At 44.0% G+C, this 16193-nt stretch overlaps 1 protein-coding gene across 3 annotated transcripts in view; it reads right to left on the reverse strand.

Annotated features, from left to right (window-relative positions):
• The window catches only part of ABCC4 (ATP binding cassette subfamily C member 4), a 141679-nt gene extending 129955 nt beyond the window's left edge, over nucleotides 1–11724 (reverse strand). For 2 of the 3 annotated variants that reach the window (XM_040055756.2, XM_040055755.2), the window contains exon 1: nucleotides 11560–11675. In XM_040055756.2, coding sequence (XP_039911690.1) covers nucleotides 11560–11633 — 74 coding nt within the window. In that variant the 5' untranslated portion in view covers nucleotides 11634–11675. Of the gene's footprint in view, nucleotides 1–11559 lie in introns of all 3 variants that reach the window. The other variant, XM_040055754.2, reaches the window with a different exon arrangement.
• Nucleotides 11725–16193: the final 4469 nt, after the last annotated feature.

Here is a 16193-nt window from a genome sequence, read left to right on the forward strand (position 1 = left end):
CTAATTTTAAAGAGGGTGGATGGGCAGGCAGAACCCTAGAGAGGAGGCTCAGTGAGTTTCTTTAAAGATAGCACTGTTGTAAAAACCTTTTTCCCAGGCTCCATGGCACAACTGCAAGTAACAAATGGGATTATGTGGTGTTTTTCCTTCACTACTTAGCATGTTAGCGCAGTGGTTTCATGACTCATCCAAAAAAATTAAGTCTCTATCCTCAGAGGAGCACCTTTGATGCCTAACAGCCCTTTTTAAACTCTTGGAGTGGATACTGAAAATTTGTTTATGTGAGCTGTTAACTCCTAAATGTATGCTAAAGGTACAATTAGAAACAGAAAGTACTTGTTAGACAAGTCTGTTGCTTGGACTTTATGGTTAAATAGCACCAGGGCCCAAATCACTACCACAGCTTCCCCACAAAAGGGCCTGACAAAAGGTGACAAATACCAACTGCTCCAACCAGCAGCAGAACTTCTGCCTGGTTTGACACAAGGAACCTGCTCCATTGAAACTTGTCCTCTTTGGCCTCAGTTCTTGCAGCTGACCACGGGTGAAAAGCAGGTATGAGCCAAATAACCTCAAAGCCATTCAAATAATTTCTGCCTGCTGCATGAGATAGCCTCTGTTTGCCCCAGGAGAAGCAGCTGTGGGAAAGATCTGCAGACTTCAGTTGACTCCTGAGGCCGACACCCAGCGTTCCTTCTCTTGCAACATCAGTATTAGCTTATGATGTATCCGTAAACAAGTCACAGGTCTCCTTTCAGACAGAGGCTAAAGTTATCTTTCTCCTAGCATGAGAATCAGGATGAGGCAGCCCTTCCAGGGAAATATAAGGGATAAATCCTTCTCCCATCTATGGAAATGGTTGTGAGATTTCACTGGCTACTGCTGCCAAGGTGGTGAAAACAAAACCAGTTCTGACATTTAACAAGGAACATAAATAGGATGCTTATTACAGAATCACAGAAAGGCTGGGGTTGTGTCAGAAGGGACATCTGGAGGTCAGCTGGTCCAACCCCTGCTGTTCAAGCAGGGCCACCTAGAGCTGGTTGTCCAGGATAATGTCCAGACAGCTTTTGAAGATCTCCACGGAGACTTCATAACCTCTCCAAGCAGCCTACCACAGTGCTCAATCAGCCTCACAGCAAAGAAGTGTTTCCTGATGTTCAGAGGGAACCTCTTGTTACACAGCTTGTGGCCCCACTGCCTCCGATCCTACTCCTGGACGCCATTGAGAAGAGCCTGGCTCTGCCCACCTTGCAGCTTCCCCTCAAGTATTTATCTGCATTGATGATATCATATCCCCTTGATCTTCTCCTCTCCAGGATGAACAGTTCCAGCTCTCTCAGCCTTTCCTTACAGAAGAGACACTTCAAACCCATTCTTGTGACCCTTCACTGCGCTCTTTCCAGTACGTCCGTGTCTCTCTTGTACTGGGGACCCCAGAACTGGATTCAGGGCCCCAGCTGTGGCCTCAGCCATGCTGAATAGTACTCTCTGCATGCAGCAGAGTACACAGAGGAAAACAAAAGACACTTTAAAAACAGACATAAATATACAGTCTTAAAAAATAAAAACAACGCTATTAGTTTTACTCAGTGGAACACCATTCCTCTACATATACTTTTCAAAAAAACACAGGCAGGCAACAGGAAGAATAATGGAACAACGCTTGTGCTGAAGGCAACTGCTCAATCCTGATGGCATTTGATTCCACACTACAGCCAAGAGCAGCATGTGCTGACCACGGATGTGCAGTCCACTGCAAAGCAACCAGCTGGAAGACAACACTCGCAAGTGTACAGGACTGTAAGAGCCATCTAAGTTTATCCTTTGTCCTTAAACTCTCAAAACAACTTACTGATGATATGCCCACCTCCACTGAGTTCTTACAGTTTGCAGTAAATCCCTTGTCCCCCCATCTCCACACTGTACCTACAGTGTGAGTGAATCTGAAGAACATTTAAGGAGAGGATGAGACAGGATAATGCAGGGCAAAAACTGCCAGAAGTCTCAGTGCTGTCAGACTATTAGTTCCGGTGAGACCTAGTGCAACTTCAGGGCTTTATCCTTTTTTTCCATTAGTTAAAACTGTAACATTGGAAAGAGTAATACATTGCACTACAACCTGTATGTTAACATTAAACAAGGAAGGCAAGGAAAACCAATCCAGAGTAAGCAGAAAACCGCAGTAATTTATTTTGTGACTCATTTATTATAATGGACAATATGGCAAAGACTCAGCATAAGTCCACATTTCTGTAAGGTTAGGGAAAAAAAATGTATAAAAAACTCCAAAAATTTAAATTTCACCCATTGTTGACCTTTCTGACTAGTGTCCCCCAAAAAACCCATCTTCAAGAGCTACTGCTACAGAAATCTCAGGAGGAAGAAAAGCTTTTAACAGTATGTATTAACAGAGTATAGCTAAAGACCTTTAGAAGAAGGTCTAGAAGATCATTTTTCTTTTCAAATGATGCCTAGTCCTTGAAGGTCTTTTATCCCAAGAATGGGGTCTTCTGCAAACTCTAAGCACAGCAAGAAGGGTTTGAGAATCACCATTTCACTGATGCATCCTGAACTTTATGCTGGAAGGTCTACTTTCCAGACAGAAGACTTAGCACATGTTCCTATTCAGTCGTTAAAGCTTCCACCTGAATGCCACATGCAGATTATGCCCTGTGGAATTCCCTGCACTCACAGCACAACTGAGACCAACCTATTTCACACAGCCTGCTGTTACTCAAGTCACACACTGGTAACACACAAACCAACCGAGGCTTTCTGTTGCCTGAGGGTTCAGTTAAATTAGAGAGCTGTCAGAGGACTGTTAGAGGAGGCTGACAAACAAAGCAAAGGCCCACATAAAGAACACCCCTGAAACCCCAACATAGCCATAAAGGAACATACCACTCATTAAAGAGTGGTATGTCTTTTGTCAGAACAGAGATCAGCTAACACAGATCTCCTCAAGGAGTATTAAAAACAGCTCAGAAAAAAAAAAATAAAAAAATTATCATTTGTTATGAAAACAGAACCTTTAATTCTTCAATAAAAAAGCTAAAATAATAACCTAAATCAAAGAAATGGAAGAAATATATAGACAGTCATGCAAACCCTTCCTCTCACCCTGACACCCTGATGACAGGCTCAATACCAATCTATTTTACCAGAAGAAAGAGAGGAACAATGTGCTGGGGAGACAAGCCTCACACTGCCTTTCTGTATTTCTTTCTGAAGATGCTGTTCAAACTTAAATAAAAATGGGACTCCTTAGTAACTGTCTTTACTTTTCCCAGGTACCTTCCTATCTGCTAGGAATTTTGAAAAATTACTTTTTTTCTTACACATTGCCTCATTTTAGTTTCAAAACACAGGTGCCATCACACGATGCCTTTCAAAGAGCTTAGCCCAAATTCTTCCTAGCATGACCTATGCATAAAAATGTGAGTATCTGTAAGAATCTTGAGTACCTTGTGTTCTGCTGGGAATGCCTCTGTTCTATCAAAACAATTAGCTGATCAAAGACATCAGTCTGGAAAACATGCCCTGTTACTGCCAGAATACTGATGTCACTTGGAATAAAGATTAAAAAAATAAATTTAAAAATCACTCTATAACCTGGTGCAAACCCAGAGATAGCCAACTGCAAAACAGCAAATCACTGTTCTGACCCCAAAGGCTTTTCACCTCTGCAGCAGTATCTTGGGTACTGATAAAAAAAGAAAGTGATTCATTTCTGAACCAGCAGATACACAAAGACCACAATATAAACATTCACTTCCTGCATTTCCCTACTCCTGGGCCCTGACATTACACACCCTTCCAGATTACAGCACAGTCAACCAGCCACAATTTACTTGGTTGCTCAGGAGAGTCCGATTTTTACCAATTGTTATGAGAGCAACTCCACCAAGAGAGCCTCTAAGATGTGCAGAAAAAGCTAAGACAGTGTCTGCTTACCCTCCTAAGAGAAGTCATCCCCTTCTTCAAAGACAGCACGAAAGAGAAGCAGGCCCTGCTATCCAAAAGGCAGTATCATTAAGGCTACTCATGCTATTCTGCTTCATACATGAACTAAAATTTCCTAAACAAGAAAGTTTAGAAATCAGATCTCCTATCATCCCAAAAAATTTCCTATCAGCCAAGGGAGAAATACATTAGAGCTAGGTATATGAAACTAACAGCAGTATCCAGCACAAATGCTTCATCAACCCAGGGACAGGACCTGCTGTACCTCTGGATTTGTATCATGTGCTGCTTGCAAATACTCGAAAAAGTACCATTCTCACACTGCAGAGCAGGCTTGCAGAGCTCTCTGGAAACCTAAGCACACATTGCAAATTCTTCATGAACTGATAAAGTCTGTCAAAAAAAAAAAAAACCAGCCAAGAAGCATTTGCAATTACACGACAAAGCTGACACCAATAAAAAAATGTCCTAAGATCAAAGGACGTGCCCTGGGTGCACCCACAAGTCTCAGTTGCCTTGACCAGTCCCACAGCAATCACCCCACAGTCAGTCACTTGCATATTACAGTAACCTTCCCCTGCACAAGTGCAAAATTTCTTTCTCATCAGTTTCACAAGAGTTCCTGCTTTATCACAGGACAAAAATCAGACTACACAGACTGCTCGCCTCATTAGGAAAATATTTTCTTTATTTGTAATAATAAGCAGAAGTTTAATTTCTGGATAATTTTACAGCCCCCAGTCAAAACCACATCCAGTATACCCTCATCAATTAATTCCTTAAAGAGGTGGTTTACAAACTGCATTTTCCCCATTCCTTTTAAGCTTATTTGTGCATTACATTACAAGCATCACCTGTTTACACTCAATGTCCAGTTATTTTTCAACAGTTGCACAGGAGAGTCTTTGTTTACTGAAATTCTTCCCTAACACTAGGATTTTGTCTCCCTTGAGCAGCTTGGAAGCACTACCTCAACAACTAAGCTGCAAAGTAACACATGTTTCTTTCTCTTTAATCACCTACTTTGGAGATGGCCTTTTTGATAAAAGAATAGGGTTTCCTCACAGGCTGTTTGGACAATAATGCACGTTGCTTACTCTCCCTGGTTTACCCCAGAAATCCGCCTGCCTCCCTGCACTGTTCATCACCCACCTTTGTGACCTGACATTCTACACCAGCAGCGCAGTTCAGAGCTGCTATGTGCTTGCTCTCAGTCCAGAGGATCACTGCTGACATGGGACACACAGAAAGAAGGGCACACACACTGAGAGTCTCCAGAGTTACTCCGCAAGAATTCGTAAATACCCGAGCAAACTTCTGCAGCCATCATGTGATTTTTTTTTTTTTTTAAAACCTCTCCATTTCACATGTTCATCCATTCTCATCAGTAAGCTACCTTCTCCCACTTCCCCTTATGAAGGCAGTCATCCACAAGTAATAAAGAAAACAGAGTAAGTCTGGTATTTCTTCAGATGCTTTTCAACTGGTGTTTTGGTTGCAACTTCCCTCCCCAGCCTAATGTGGTTTAAAGAGCAGCTTTTCTCATTGCTTACAGAAGGAAAAAATAGGAATACAATGAAATTACTTCAAAGCCATATTAACTCAAAAACACCCTTCAGGCTTCCCATTTCAATACCAACTGTATTAACCTTTGATACCCGGCTCCATCTCATCTTCTGAGCTGCTGTTTTTTCACAGCACCGTGCGAGCGACTGCTGAGCACCCACTTTCTGATGCTGACAGTGACACAAGTGGTATTTGACTACATTTATTGCAGGCTGTTTTCATGCTGTTCATCAGCCAGGTACAAAATGACCTTATTAATCTAGCATACTTCCTGGTTCTTTCAGACAGCAAGAAAATTCACAGACACGGCAAGAAGGGGCGAGCGTACAGCAAACTGACTTTTTCTGCAGGCCCAGAAGTAGGGAAGAGAGGAGTGGCATCACCTGTACCTGTGGCATTTCAAAGGCTATCATTAAAATATCAATTCCAAACCCAGCAACCACAAACAAAGAAAAATACCAAAGTCCCAAAGCTTTGATGTAAAGGTCTGAAGATTGTGACTTATAAAAATACACTTCAGTAGTTACTCACTAAAGAAGGACCTAATGGTGGGAATTTCTGTATTAAGATCCTTTCTGACACGCAATGGAAATAGGGAGAATTAAAATGCCCTGTGAGTTCCCACTGTTATTACAAGTCGTACAGTGCCAGGGATACAAAACAAATAACATAAAATAGATGACTGGTCTTTTTAACCTTCCACTTCCAAAATCTAATTGGGTTATCTCCCTCCTCCACTCTACATTTGGCCTAGTTTTCTAGAAGCAGGATTGGGAAATTATCTTTGAAAAAGAAAACAGAAACAACATATGACATAATCTTAATTTTGAAGTTTTGCAGGAATTAGAAGACATCTTCCCTCATAAATGATATGGCGACCTTTAAGCATTCCAAAGGCAAACAGTCTGTGTTTCATTACACTCTTAACAGTTCATCTAACTGCATATCTAAACACAGATATTTGGAGCAGATAGCAAATGCTAACACTTGAACAGTTTATACACACTTGTTGTAATCCATTTAATCTATTTAGCACTCTTTATCCACATATTTTAACTTCAGTAGCTCATGAACAATAATTTTCAAGAATTTTCTTTTGCATAATACATACGCATTACAAATAAGCACATAAAACTTAAAAATTAATGCAGTAGTTCAAGAGAACAAATGATTCAAATTTGATAACAGGACATTAAATATCTCATAAACAAATAAACAAGGCATTATCTTCCAAAAAAGTTGCATGCGTGATCCTCAGGCTTTTTTCATCCAGGAGAAAAAGAGAAGCAAGTGTAATTTCAGTCTCTGGGTACAGAAAATGTGTTTTCTGTTTATCTGTACTGAAAACGCTTACATATTTCTTCAGAGTTTTTTACAGTACCACAACTGTCCTGCACCAATAAGCCAATAAATGAACTTAGCTACCTCAGAGGTCTTTATGGAGTGGCATTACCACAAGCAATTTCAGGCATTGATCATGGGAATTCACTCAGTATCAGGCAAGATCCCAGGTAAGTCACAAAGCCTGATATTTTCACGTTAAGTACATGTAAAATCCTCGCAGTCACACCTGTTCACTGACACAGTAAAGAACATAAACCAATTTTATTGGTGGCACTGCTGGAGTCTAGTTGAAATAGCCAAGAACAACAATGAAGTCTTTCCATAACTTCTTTAAATGCAAGGCAAGAAACACTTGAAGACAGACAAGCAGGCAATACTTAGGCTGCCTGAGAAATCTAGTGAAATCAACCAGTGGCCTTTCCAATTCTAAGCCACAGGGTGAGAGAGGAGGAAGAAGTTAAGTAAGGTGTGTAGCTATTTACACTGCTGCAAGAGAAATCTGGGACATGGCTACATTTGGTCAGACAAGCAGCATTGTACAGTCCTCACTCAAAATCCTGGGATTTACGTGTCTATGCTTCCCCCATTCAAGTCACACTTATCCCAAAAACGAAGATTATTTTTTAATCTTCTCTCCCACTGCACACTTCACATCAGATCCATGAAGACGACTTAGTGGTTTTTATCATTCTCCCCAAAGCACACACATAGTCAGAAGTAAGTTGAAGACAATGCTACCAGACACTAAAAGGTAATGATAAACCTATCATAGACTTATTCCTTGGAGTAACAAGTCTGTAGATACTTTGGTGCAAGTTTTCAGATCACGTTTTAATGCTGTTATTGTAATGGCAATTGCCACATGTCAAGTCATGATGTGAAAAGGTATCTGGCTTGAGGATGATGACCGTTCTGTGCTCCAAAAAACCAAAAGACTTGTCACAGTCATGGTGAGTCTGTGACAGATAAGTAATTACTATTATTATTAAAATGAAATTATAAATGTGCATGAAATCCAGAAGAACTTTAACTTATTTCACTTCTCTGCACAACACTGGATACTCTTTCCAGGGTATTCCAGCTTGCCCTCCTTCTCATATTGTTAACAGCATAAAAGTTATCCAGTCTTTCAAAAATTTAATCACAGCCTATGTTTTGCAACTTTACACTAAAGCGGATTTGATGTCCAAATAGCAGAATGCACAAAAATTCAACTGATATATAGAAAAAAAATTTCTTTAGCAACTCAAGGGAACAAATGCCCTGAGCAAATAAAGATATGTTTCCTGCTAAATAAACATGCAAGCTCAAAGATGGGTTAATAGCTAGAAATGAGAAATATTCTTACTCTCTAAAGTTATTAATTTAATAATCCCCACCACCCACATCAGAAAAAAAGATGCATGGGGGCTATAAGGCTTTTTCAGTTCCTAAACTACTACAATTGAATAGCTGTTTAAACATGAAAAATACAACCGAATTCTTTCTTCCTTGGACAAACCTTAAAAAGAAAGCAAACCCTCCCATCCGTCCTTCAGAGTCCTCATTCTCACCAGCAAACTGAGTCAGCAATAAAAAAAAACCAACAACCTAACAACACAGATGAAGTAAATCAGAAATATGAGCACTCCAAACTATAACTGAAATATCAGCCAGGGCTTTAAAAAGTTTTGTGGGCATGGAAATTGTGACTCTTCAAAGTCTGGAGTTACAAAAATATCTGAAGCATCCAGAAGACTTATTTGGGTTTTGATAAACCTCTGTTAATGTAGATAATTCTGTGAAAGACACATAAAACAAGAATATTTTGCAACTGCCCTGATCTTCACACTTCTGTCATAAATAGTTCTCATTCTTGTAACATTACACAAGGGATGCATTATAAAAGCACAATATTAACACACAATCCAGATGCTCCTCTTTCCCATGAACGTACTGCTGGAGTGTTTAATGTTCCTCAAGCTCATACTTGCCGAAGTCACAACCCAAAAGCAAGAAGACAAGCTTTGAACAATGGGAGAAGAATGTCTCTTCAGCCTACACACTCATTACCTGAGTTTTATAACTCAATGAAAACATGACTTTTTTTTCTCCCATGAGTTTGATCCTGTTTGCACCAAGCAGTAATGTAAACTTTTATTCTGTACCACTGGCAACAAATGGGAGGGTGGTTCCTCACAATGGCAAAACAGCACTTTTGGAGAAAAATACAAACAAAAATAAGCTTTTGCACAGCTGCTTGCAATGCCATACTTTTTAACTGTCATTGACAACAAGCAGCCAACACCTGGAATGTGGAGAGCAGAGTAGGCACACAACCACAGGCTGGTGACTGCTACTACTCACAGGATGGCCTTCCTCAAGCACAGTTTTCCCTGATCTGCTGATGAAAACATCTCAGAATATCCTGTGTGAGACAGCAGCTAAAATGAAGCAGTACTCACACAGCTGGAAGATGATACACTCGTTGTAGAAAGGGAGTGTAGTTCTCAGAGTTACCCTTAAAGTTAGGTTTATAGCTAAATGAGAGGGTGTTTTCAACACTTCCTGAACTTTATGCAAAGAGGCATTAACTTGCAGAAAACTGCTAGCCCATGATTAATTCAATTTTTTCCCCTGAAGGCCTCATTTCAGCTGAAATTTTCACCCAGAAAACACTAATGCTTGTTGATTAGTATACTGATGCTAGTCATGATCACACACACCACAGGTAAGAGACAAGACTTGAGAAGCCATTTTCACTGCTGTGAATTACATTGCTGTAAAAGCCTAAGAAACAGGACATTGGGCAAATTCTAAAGCTTTATATGCTCCACTAAACCCTTTTGCAAAGCAGAAGACCCAGTTGATCTCTGGATTTTTAGCAGACCTGTCATACCCCAAGCACAGCCTTGCACCTGTTTTTTCCTCTGCAAAGAACCTAAAAACATGTCTGGGGTAAAAGGAGCCCTTCAGGTGCTTGCCTAAAACTAAGGAAATTTAAGGTACTTCATTGTTACTGTTGAACGCTTCTCTGCAATCCATGCAGACTGATACAGAATGCCTGGAAGAATGACACAAGCAGACAGAAAGCTGGCTACAAGCACTGCATGCTTCTTTTTCACATCCAGCTGGATTGGTTTTGCCAGAACTACCAGTAACACCATAAGGTCCCAGCAAGGGAAAGGGAACAGACCAGAAGGAGTCCTGGAATGCTACATGGCCAATTCAGGTTCATCCCATTCTGCCTGGATTTGACAACAAAGCTGTTTCCAACATGGGCATCCCTAGTGTCAACGTAAAAGTCAAAATGCTGAACACAGGGAGTTCGGCACAGCATACAAGCTTCCTTTTTTATTATTACTTACTTATTTTCTTTCTTTTTGCACACAGTACTTCTGAGGACATATCCTTTACTGAAAAATATGTTTAGTGAAAATTTGTCAGGGTTTTTAAAATCCCCCTACCTTCCAAAAGGGACTTCTGCACCTGCTCAAAGCTGCTTATAGAACCCAGGAGTTTTTAATTTGTGTTTCAGAGGCTTCCGAAAAAAGAGTTTCACCTGCCATTCACCTTCTTTCCCCCTCCTCCAGCACACAACATGTGCGCCCTGGTTCAGGCTACAGCAGGTGAAGTAGGGTAAGGGCTTTCTCTGTAAGCGCTCTTCCAAATGGGATCTGCTAGGACAAACGAGCTTGGTGCTCTACCGTTTTACTTTGCAGATGTTTTCCCACTAGTTTTCAAAGCAACTAAGATGTTGAGCTGTAATTCCTCACGCCTTTGAGTACAGATATATGCCCACGCCGAGGTCCCCACTAATCAGAGACCAAGCACTATCTCGGGGCTGCTAGCCACGTGGCCTCGTAAAGTTTGTGGCAACACCGGGTTCGCTCCCTGACACCCGAAGCCCCGCCGGAGCGAAAGCAGCAGATGCGTGGGTGAGAGCAGCCCGGCACCCCTTAGGCCGGGAAGTTCCCGAGCAGCCCTGAGGGTCACAAACCACGTCACCGCTGGAGGTGGAAGCCTCACGCCGAAGGCGAGCCCAGCACGGCTCGCCGGGATGAGCAATCCCCGCCCGCGACCCGTTATTCAAACGGGGAAGCGGAACAACGCCTGGGAGCAGCCCTGCACCCAGCCCCGGGCAGGGGTACCCGGGCCGGGAAGCAGAAGACGCTGCCGTCCTCCCCGCAGCTACCGAGGGAACCGAACACGTGCTCGGAGGGGGCGACGGGGCCGCGCTCGGCGCCGCCCGCCCGGCTGAGCGCTGCCGTGCCCGAGATAGGCAGGCCCCCGGCTGCGCCGTCCCCAGACCGCAGCCGAGGATTAGCGCGGGTTCACCCCAGGGGACCTCACCCCACCTGCGAGCCGGGGCTGCCCGGGCCGGCAGCGCTGACAGCCGGGCCCGCGGGGGCGGGCGGCAGGTCGCGCCCGAGCCGCGGCCGCACAGTCACTGCCGGCAGCCGCTTCCCTTCCCCGCTCGCTCGCTCCCTCCCTTCCTCCCTCCCGCCCGCCGCCGGGGCGCCCGGACGCTCCGGGAGCCGCGCTCAAGCGCGAGCCGGGCACCCTTAGCCGGGGCTCGGCATTCCCGAGCGGCCGGGCGCGGTAAAAGCGGCGGCGCTAAGCCCGGCGCCTTCCTCGCCGGCGGGCACCCCGGCGCCGCGCCTCCGGCGCTGCCCTTCCCCCTGCCCTCGCCCGGGCGCTCACCAGAAAAAGAGCCGGGAGCAGAGGTTGGCATCCTGCAGCGGGTTAGGCTTCTCCTCGCGGGGCACCGGTTCCATGCCGGCCGCCGCGCCGCCCCGACCCGCCCGGCGTGCGGCGAGGGCGCAGGACCACGAGCGACTTCCCACCGCCGGCAGCCGCCGCTCTGCCGCCGGCCGGCGCTGTTTCCGGGAGAGCCGGCACCCCCGCCTCGGCCCTCCTCCTCCTCCTCTTCCTCCTCCTCCTCCTCCTCTTCCTCCTCCTCCTCCTCCTGCCGGCCGCCGCAGGACGCCTCCTGCCGGCCCGGCTTCCCCGCCGAGCCCGAGGAGGTGCCGGGCAGCGCCCGGAGTCGCTCCGCCGGGGCTGGCTCAGTGCGGGCCGAGCCGCCGGCCGCGGAACTCTCCCCGCTCCCCCCGGTTTCTCGTCTGTGGGTGCTCCTTGCTGATGGAAAGCATCTCCTCGGTGCACTCAGCGCCAAGGAGGTGCCCACACGGCTTTTTTTTTGGAGAGAAAAATCCGTCGCGAGTCAGGGGCAAGTCAGGCTTAGTGGGACCAAATGCCGTCAGAATCGCTTGCTGTCAGCGCTCCTTCCCAGATTTTATGCATATTCTTCTATTAGAAAACGAAAACCAAACCGAAAGAACAATATTTAGGAGAGCTTGGCGGTGCAAAATAAAGGAGTTGATTAATTTCAGGACGTGGTGCATCACTGAAATTGACAGTTCTCAAAGATTCAGCAAGTGATCACCAAACTCCTCTCCAGTCATGTCACCCATGGCCTGCCAAAGGGACGCGATGAAAAGGAGTAGCGGAAACTGCAAGAGACCTAGGAAAACAGAAATGCAGGACACGTATCTGAAGTAACCAAAGAACTGTTAATCTCTGTGGCAGAATGGTTCCCTGCCATGCTGTTATTTCTCTGCAGTCTCTGAAATCCGGCGTGTCTGAGGTTGCAAGAGACTTCTGGAGTTCAGCTGGTCCGACCCCTGCTGCCTAAGTGCCATGTCCAGGCAGCTTCTGAGTATCTCCAAGGATGGAGACTCCACAGCCCCTCTGGGCAACCTGTGCTACTGCTCAGTCACCCCCACAATGAAGTTGTTCTTCCTGGTGTTCAGATGGAACCTGCTTTGTTTCAGCTTGTGCCCATTGCTTCTGGTCCTGTCACTGGGCACTACAGAGCAGAACCTGGCTCTGTCCTCTTTTCATCAGTATACACACTAATGAGACCTCTCTGAGTCTTCTCTTCCCCAGGCTGAACAGCCCCTCTCAGCCTGAACAGCTCTCTCAGCCTTTCTTCATAGGAAAGGTAACTAGAGTCCCTTCATCATCCTTGTGACCTTTTGCTGCAGTCTCTCCAGCTTGCCCGTGTCCCTGTTGGACTGGGGAGCCCAGAACTGAAGGCAGGACTCCAGGGGTGGCCTCATTTCTGAGTAGAGAGAAAAGATCACCTCCCTCAACCTGCTGGTAAATGCTCATTCTAATGCATCCTAGCATATCATTAGTCATCTTTGCCACAAGGACACGTTGTTGGCTTATGTTCAAGTTGGTGTCCACCAGGATCCCAAGCTGGGGTGGCCCCCCAACCCATACTGGTGCCTGGGGTTGTTTCTCCCCGGGTGCAGGTCTTTGCTCTTCCCTTTTTTGAACTTCATGAGGTTCCTGTCAGCCCATTTCTCCAGCCTGTTGAGGTCCCTCTGGATGGCAGCACAAGTCTGTGGAGTATTATCAGTCACTGATCAGCCACTCCTCCCAGTTATGTGTCACCTTTCCTGGTGGTCTGTAAGGAAAGTCTGGATGTGGCACTTGATGTCACGGTCTAGTTGACAAGGTGGTGTTAAGTCATTGGTTGGACTCAATCATCTCGGAGGTCTTTTCCAACTTAATGGGTCTGTGATTCTGTGATCATCAGTAAGCTTGCTGAGGCAGCCTTCTGTTTCATACAGACCATTTATGAAGATGTCAGATAGTTTTGGTCCTAATGTTAACTCCTGATGTACACCACTAGTTACTGACTTCCAACTAGATTTTGAGCAACTAATCACAACCCTGATCTCTTAGACTCCTTCCCACTCTGAGCCAGCTACAAAACAAACACCATTCTCATGTTCTTTGTATTCATTTCATGCCCCCAGGAGCAACCAGCTCTATCTCTTCTGCTTAAGTGTATTGACAGTGAAATTATTGACAGGGCTGGCATCTGACTTTAATTATGCACATCAGAGTTGGCACGTTGTTGAGATAAAAGAGGGTTGGGGCTACACTACATTATTGAATAAATAGCATCAGTTCATGCTTGAAGGAATGTTATAACCATATGTCAGACAAATCCAGCTTAAGCTTGCTGTCAATGAACACTGGTAGGGCTGGAAACAGCGTGCGCTGCTTGTGCATATACAGTGTGCCACAGAATTTTGTGAACAGTAAGTAGTACACCTGTCAACAGCCTTCTCTAGATCCTTCAGATAAACAAGGGAAAAAACTTGTGGAAAGGGTGCAGTGGTTTAAAAGGGCAGGCTTTAACAAAATAGTGCCTATATATTCCAGAAACAGGATAATAAATTTAATCTCCCAAAATTTGTGAAGAAAAGCTCTGCCCATCAGCAAAATTTGACAGGTTTAGATTTCTGTGAGACAAATTTGTCTAACTAGATACTCATAAGCAAATTAAGAGATATGACAGCATAGTGCAAGTCCCAAAATGTCAATAAAGTTTGCATCAGGGAGAGGGAGAAAGGAAGATGTAAATCTTAAGGCTGACTTCAGCTTTGTGAAGTAGTCATGCAATGAAAGATTACCCAAATATTTCTTATGCTTGGGGAAGGAAGTTGTAAACTATTCACGAACAAGTAATTTATTTTCAGAATGCAGGTAAAAGTATTAAAGCAAAATATTAAAATATTTTTTTCAGTATTATTGTGATGATGGGAAAAGATCAGGAAGCAATCTTCAAGAAATACATTTTTTGTTTGCCATCATTATGATTGACGAATGCTGACACTATTTAGTTTTGAAATACATACTAGTGTTTACTCCAAAGGCCAAAACAAAACACTCTAAAAATTTTGGAAAAGTAATAACTGAAAGGTAAAGGGAAAATAACATTAAAAAAAAAAATCCTGAAAGCCAAATTAACTTGTAATTCTATCTGCTGAATGTGCAATTAGAAGCTAATGCAGTGATAAAAAAGTGTGAAACAACTGGCCAAAGAAATGCTCTCGAAAACCTGAGACTGCCCATGGTGAGGAAAGGAAAGGGAAAAGAGCACAGTGATGAATTTAATAATCTTCTTTCTATTTTGGGAGTCAGAAAAAGCAACTGCCAATTTATGCATTGAACATTTTGCTATGGCAACGCTATTTTTGTGTGGCGAGAACAAGATATGTAACAAACTAATCAAGTAAATCTAAATTATCGTAGTCGTATGTATAATGATCTAGCAAAGCCAACTGTTCAAATAGGGCAATAGCCAAATTAAGGCAGCGGCAACTGTGTTGAACTTGTTATGCCTATACATTGTTCTGGGGAAATAAATTCAGATCGCAGGGGATGTCACAAATGTGCAAACACATGAGAGTCACTATTTATTCAGTGCACAAGAGAGACTGTAGTCACTAATTAAGCATTTTATGATGTGTGGCCTTTTGCCTTCTTTACTGTCTTTTCACTTTGAATGCAGTCAGACTAACAAGTTTCTCCATCTGCATTTTTAGGCTACTTATAATTAAGGAGCCCATAAACATCCACTTTTCTCAAAACTCTTAGAAGATTACTGGGAAATTTCCACCGATTTCAAGATGGCAAATAAAACATGGATCTTGAGGTGAAATGTAGACACTGATCCTTGTTATGCACAAAGGAACCTAAAGCTTAGTCTTTTGGAGGATGTAGCACTATAGCTTTTCCCTTTCAAGCCAGCAGTCATTGATTTCAGAGCTGAAGAGTTTTTCCATATCATACCCCAGGGCCTTGAGATGAGCACCTACAAAACCAAGAAGCTGTGGATGAGTGTGTTTGAAAAGTCTGTATAAAAGTTTTGCTGAGCACTGTGTGGTATTACTGAGGGACAGAATCAAACTTAAAGCTGTTTAAAAGGTGTTGGAGGGATTGGTGTTCCAAAGGCAAGCTATGAAAGCGGAATGAGAAGGCTTTGCAACCGTGCATTGTTCGAGCTAAATGTTTTTTGACTGAAGCCAGGCGGAAAGGCAAACCATATGCCTGCCTGACAAACCAAACAGGCAGTGTTGTATCCCACCACGCTGCTGGCAGGAGAGCAGGCTGTCCCACTGGCTGGGAGCCCAGCTAGTCACTACCCAGTGGCCTGACTCATCACTGGGCTGATGTATCCCCTGGGGAATGGTGCTTGTCCTGCAATACAGATATATTGGCCTGTTCTGGCTCAGCTGCAGAACGGAAACGTCAGCGCTGCAGAACCAGGCTGGAATTTTGCTGTTGCAGTCTGATCATCAGTATGTAATGCCAATAGTCTTCCTTGGATGCCTTTCCTAGTTCTCCTTGTCACCCCACTAGCCATTTCTGTTTTCCCTGTATCTTTTTCTACTTCCCCCTATCAATCTTCTACACGCTATAGTTTCTTATGTGTGCTAATTGACTTATTCTCCTTAAATTATGGTACAAACCAC

This window comes from Hirundo rustica, chromosome 2 (genome assembly GCF_015227805.2).
Source record: "Hirundo rustica isolate bHirRus1 chromosome 2, bHirRus1.pri.v3, whole genome shotgun sequence".
Lineage (NCBI taxonomy): Eukaryota > Metazoa > Chordata > Aves > Passeriformes > Hirundinidae > Hirundo > Hirundo rustica.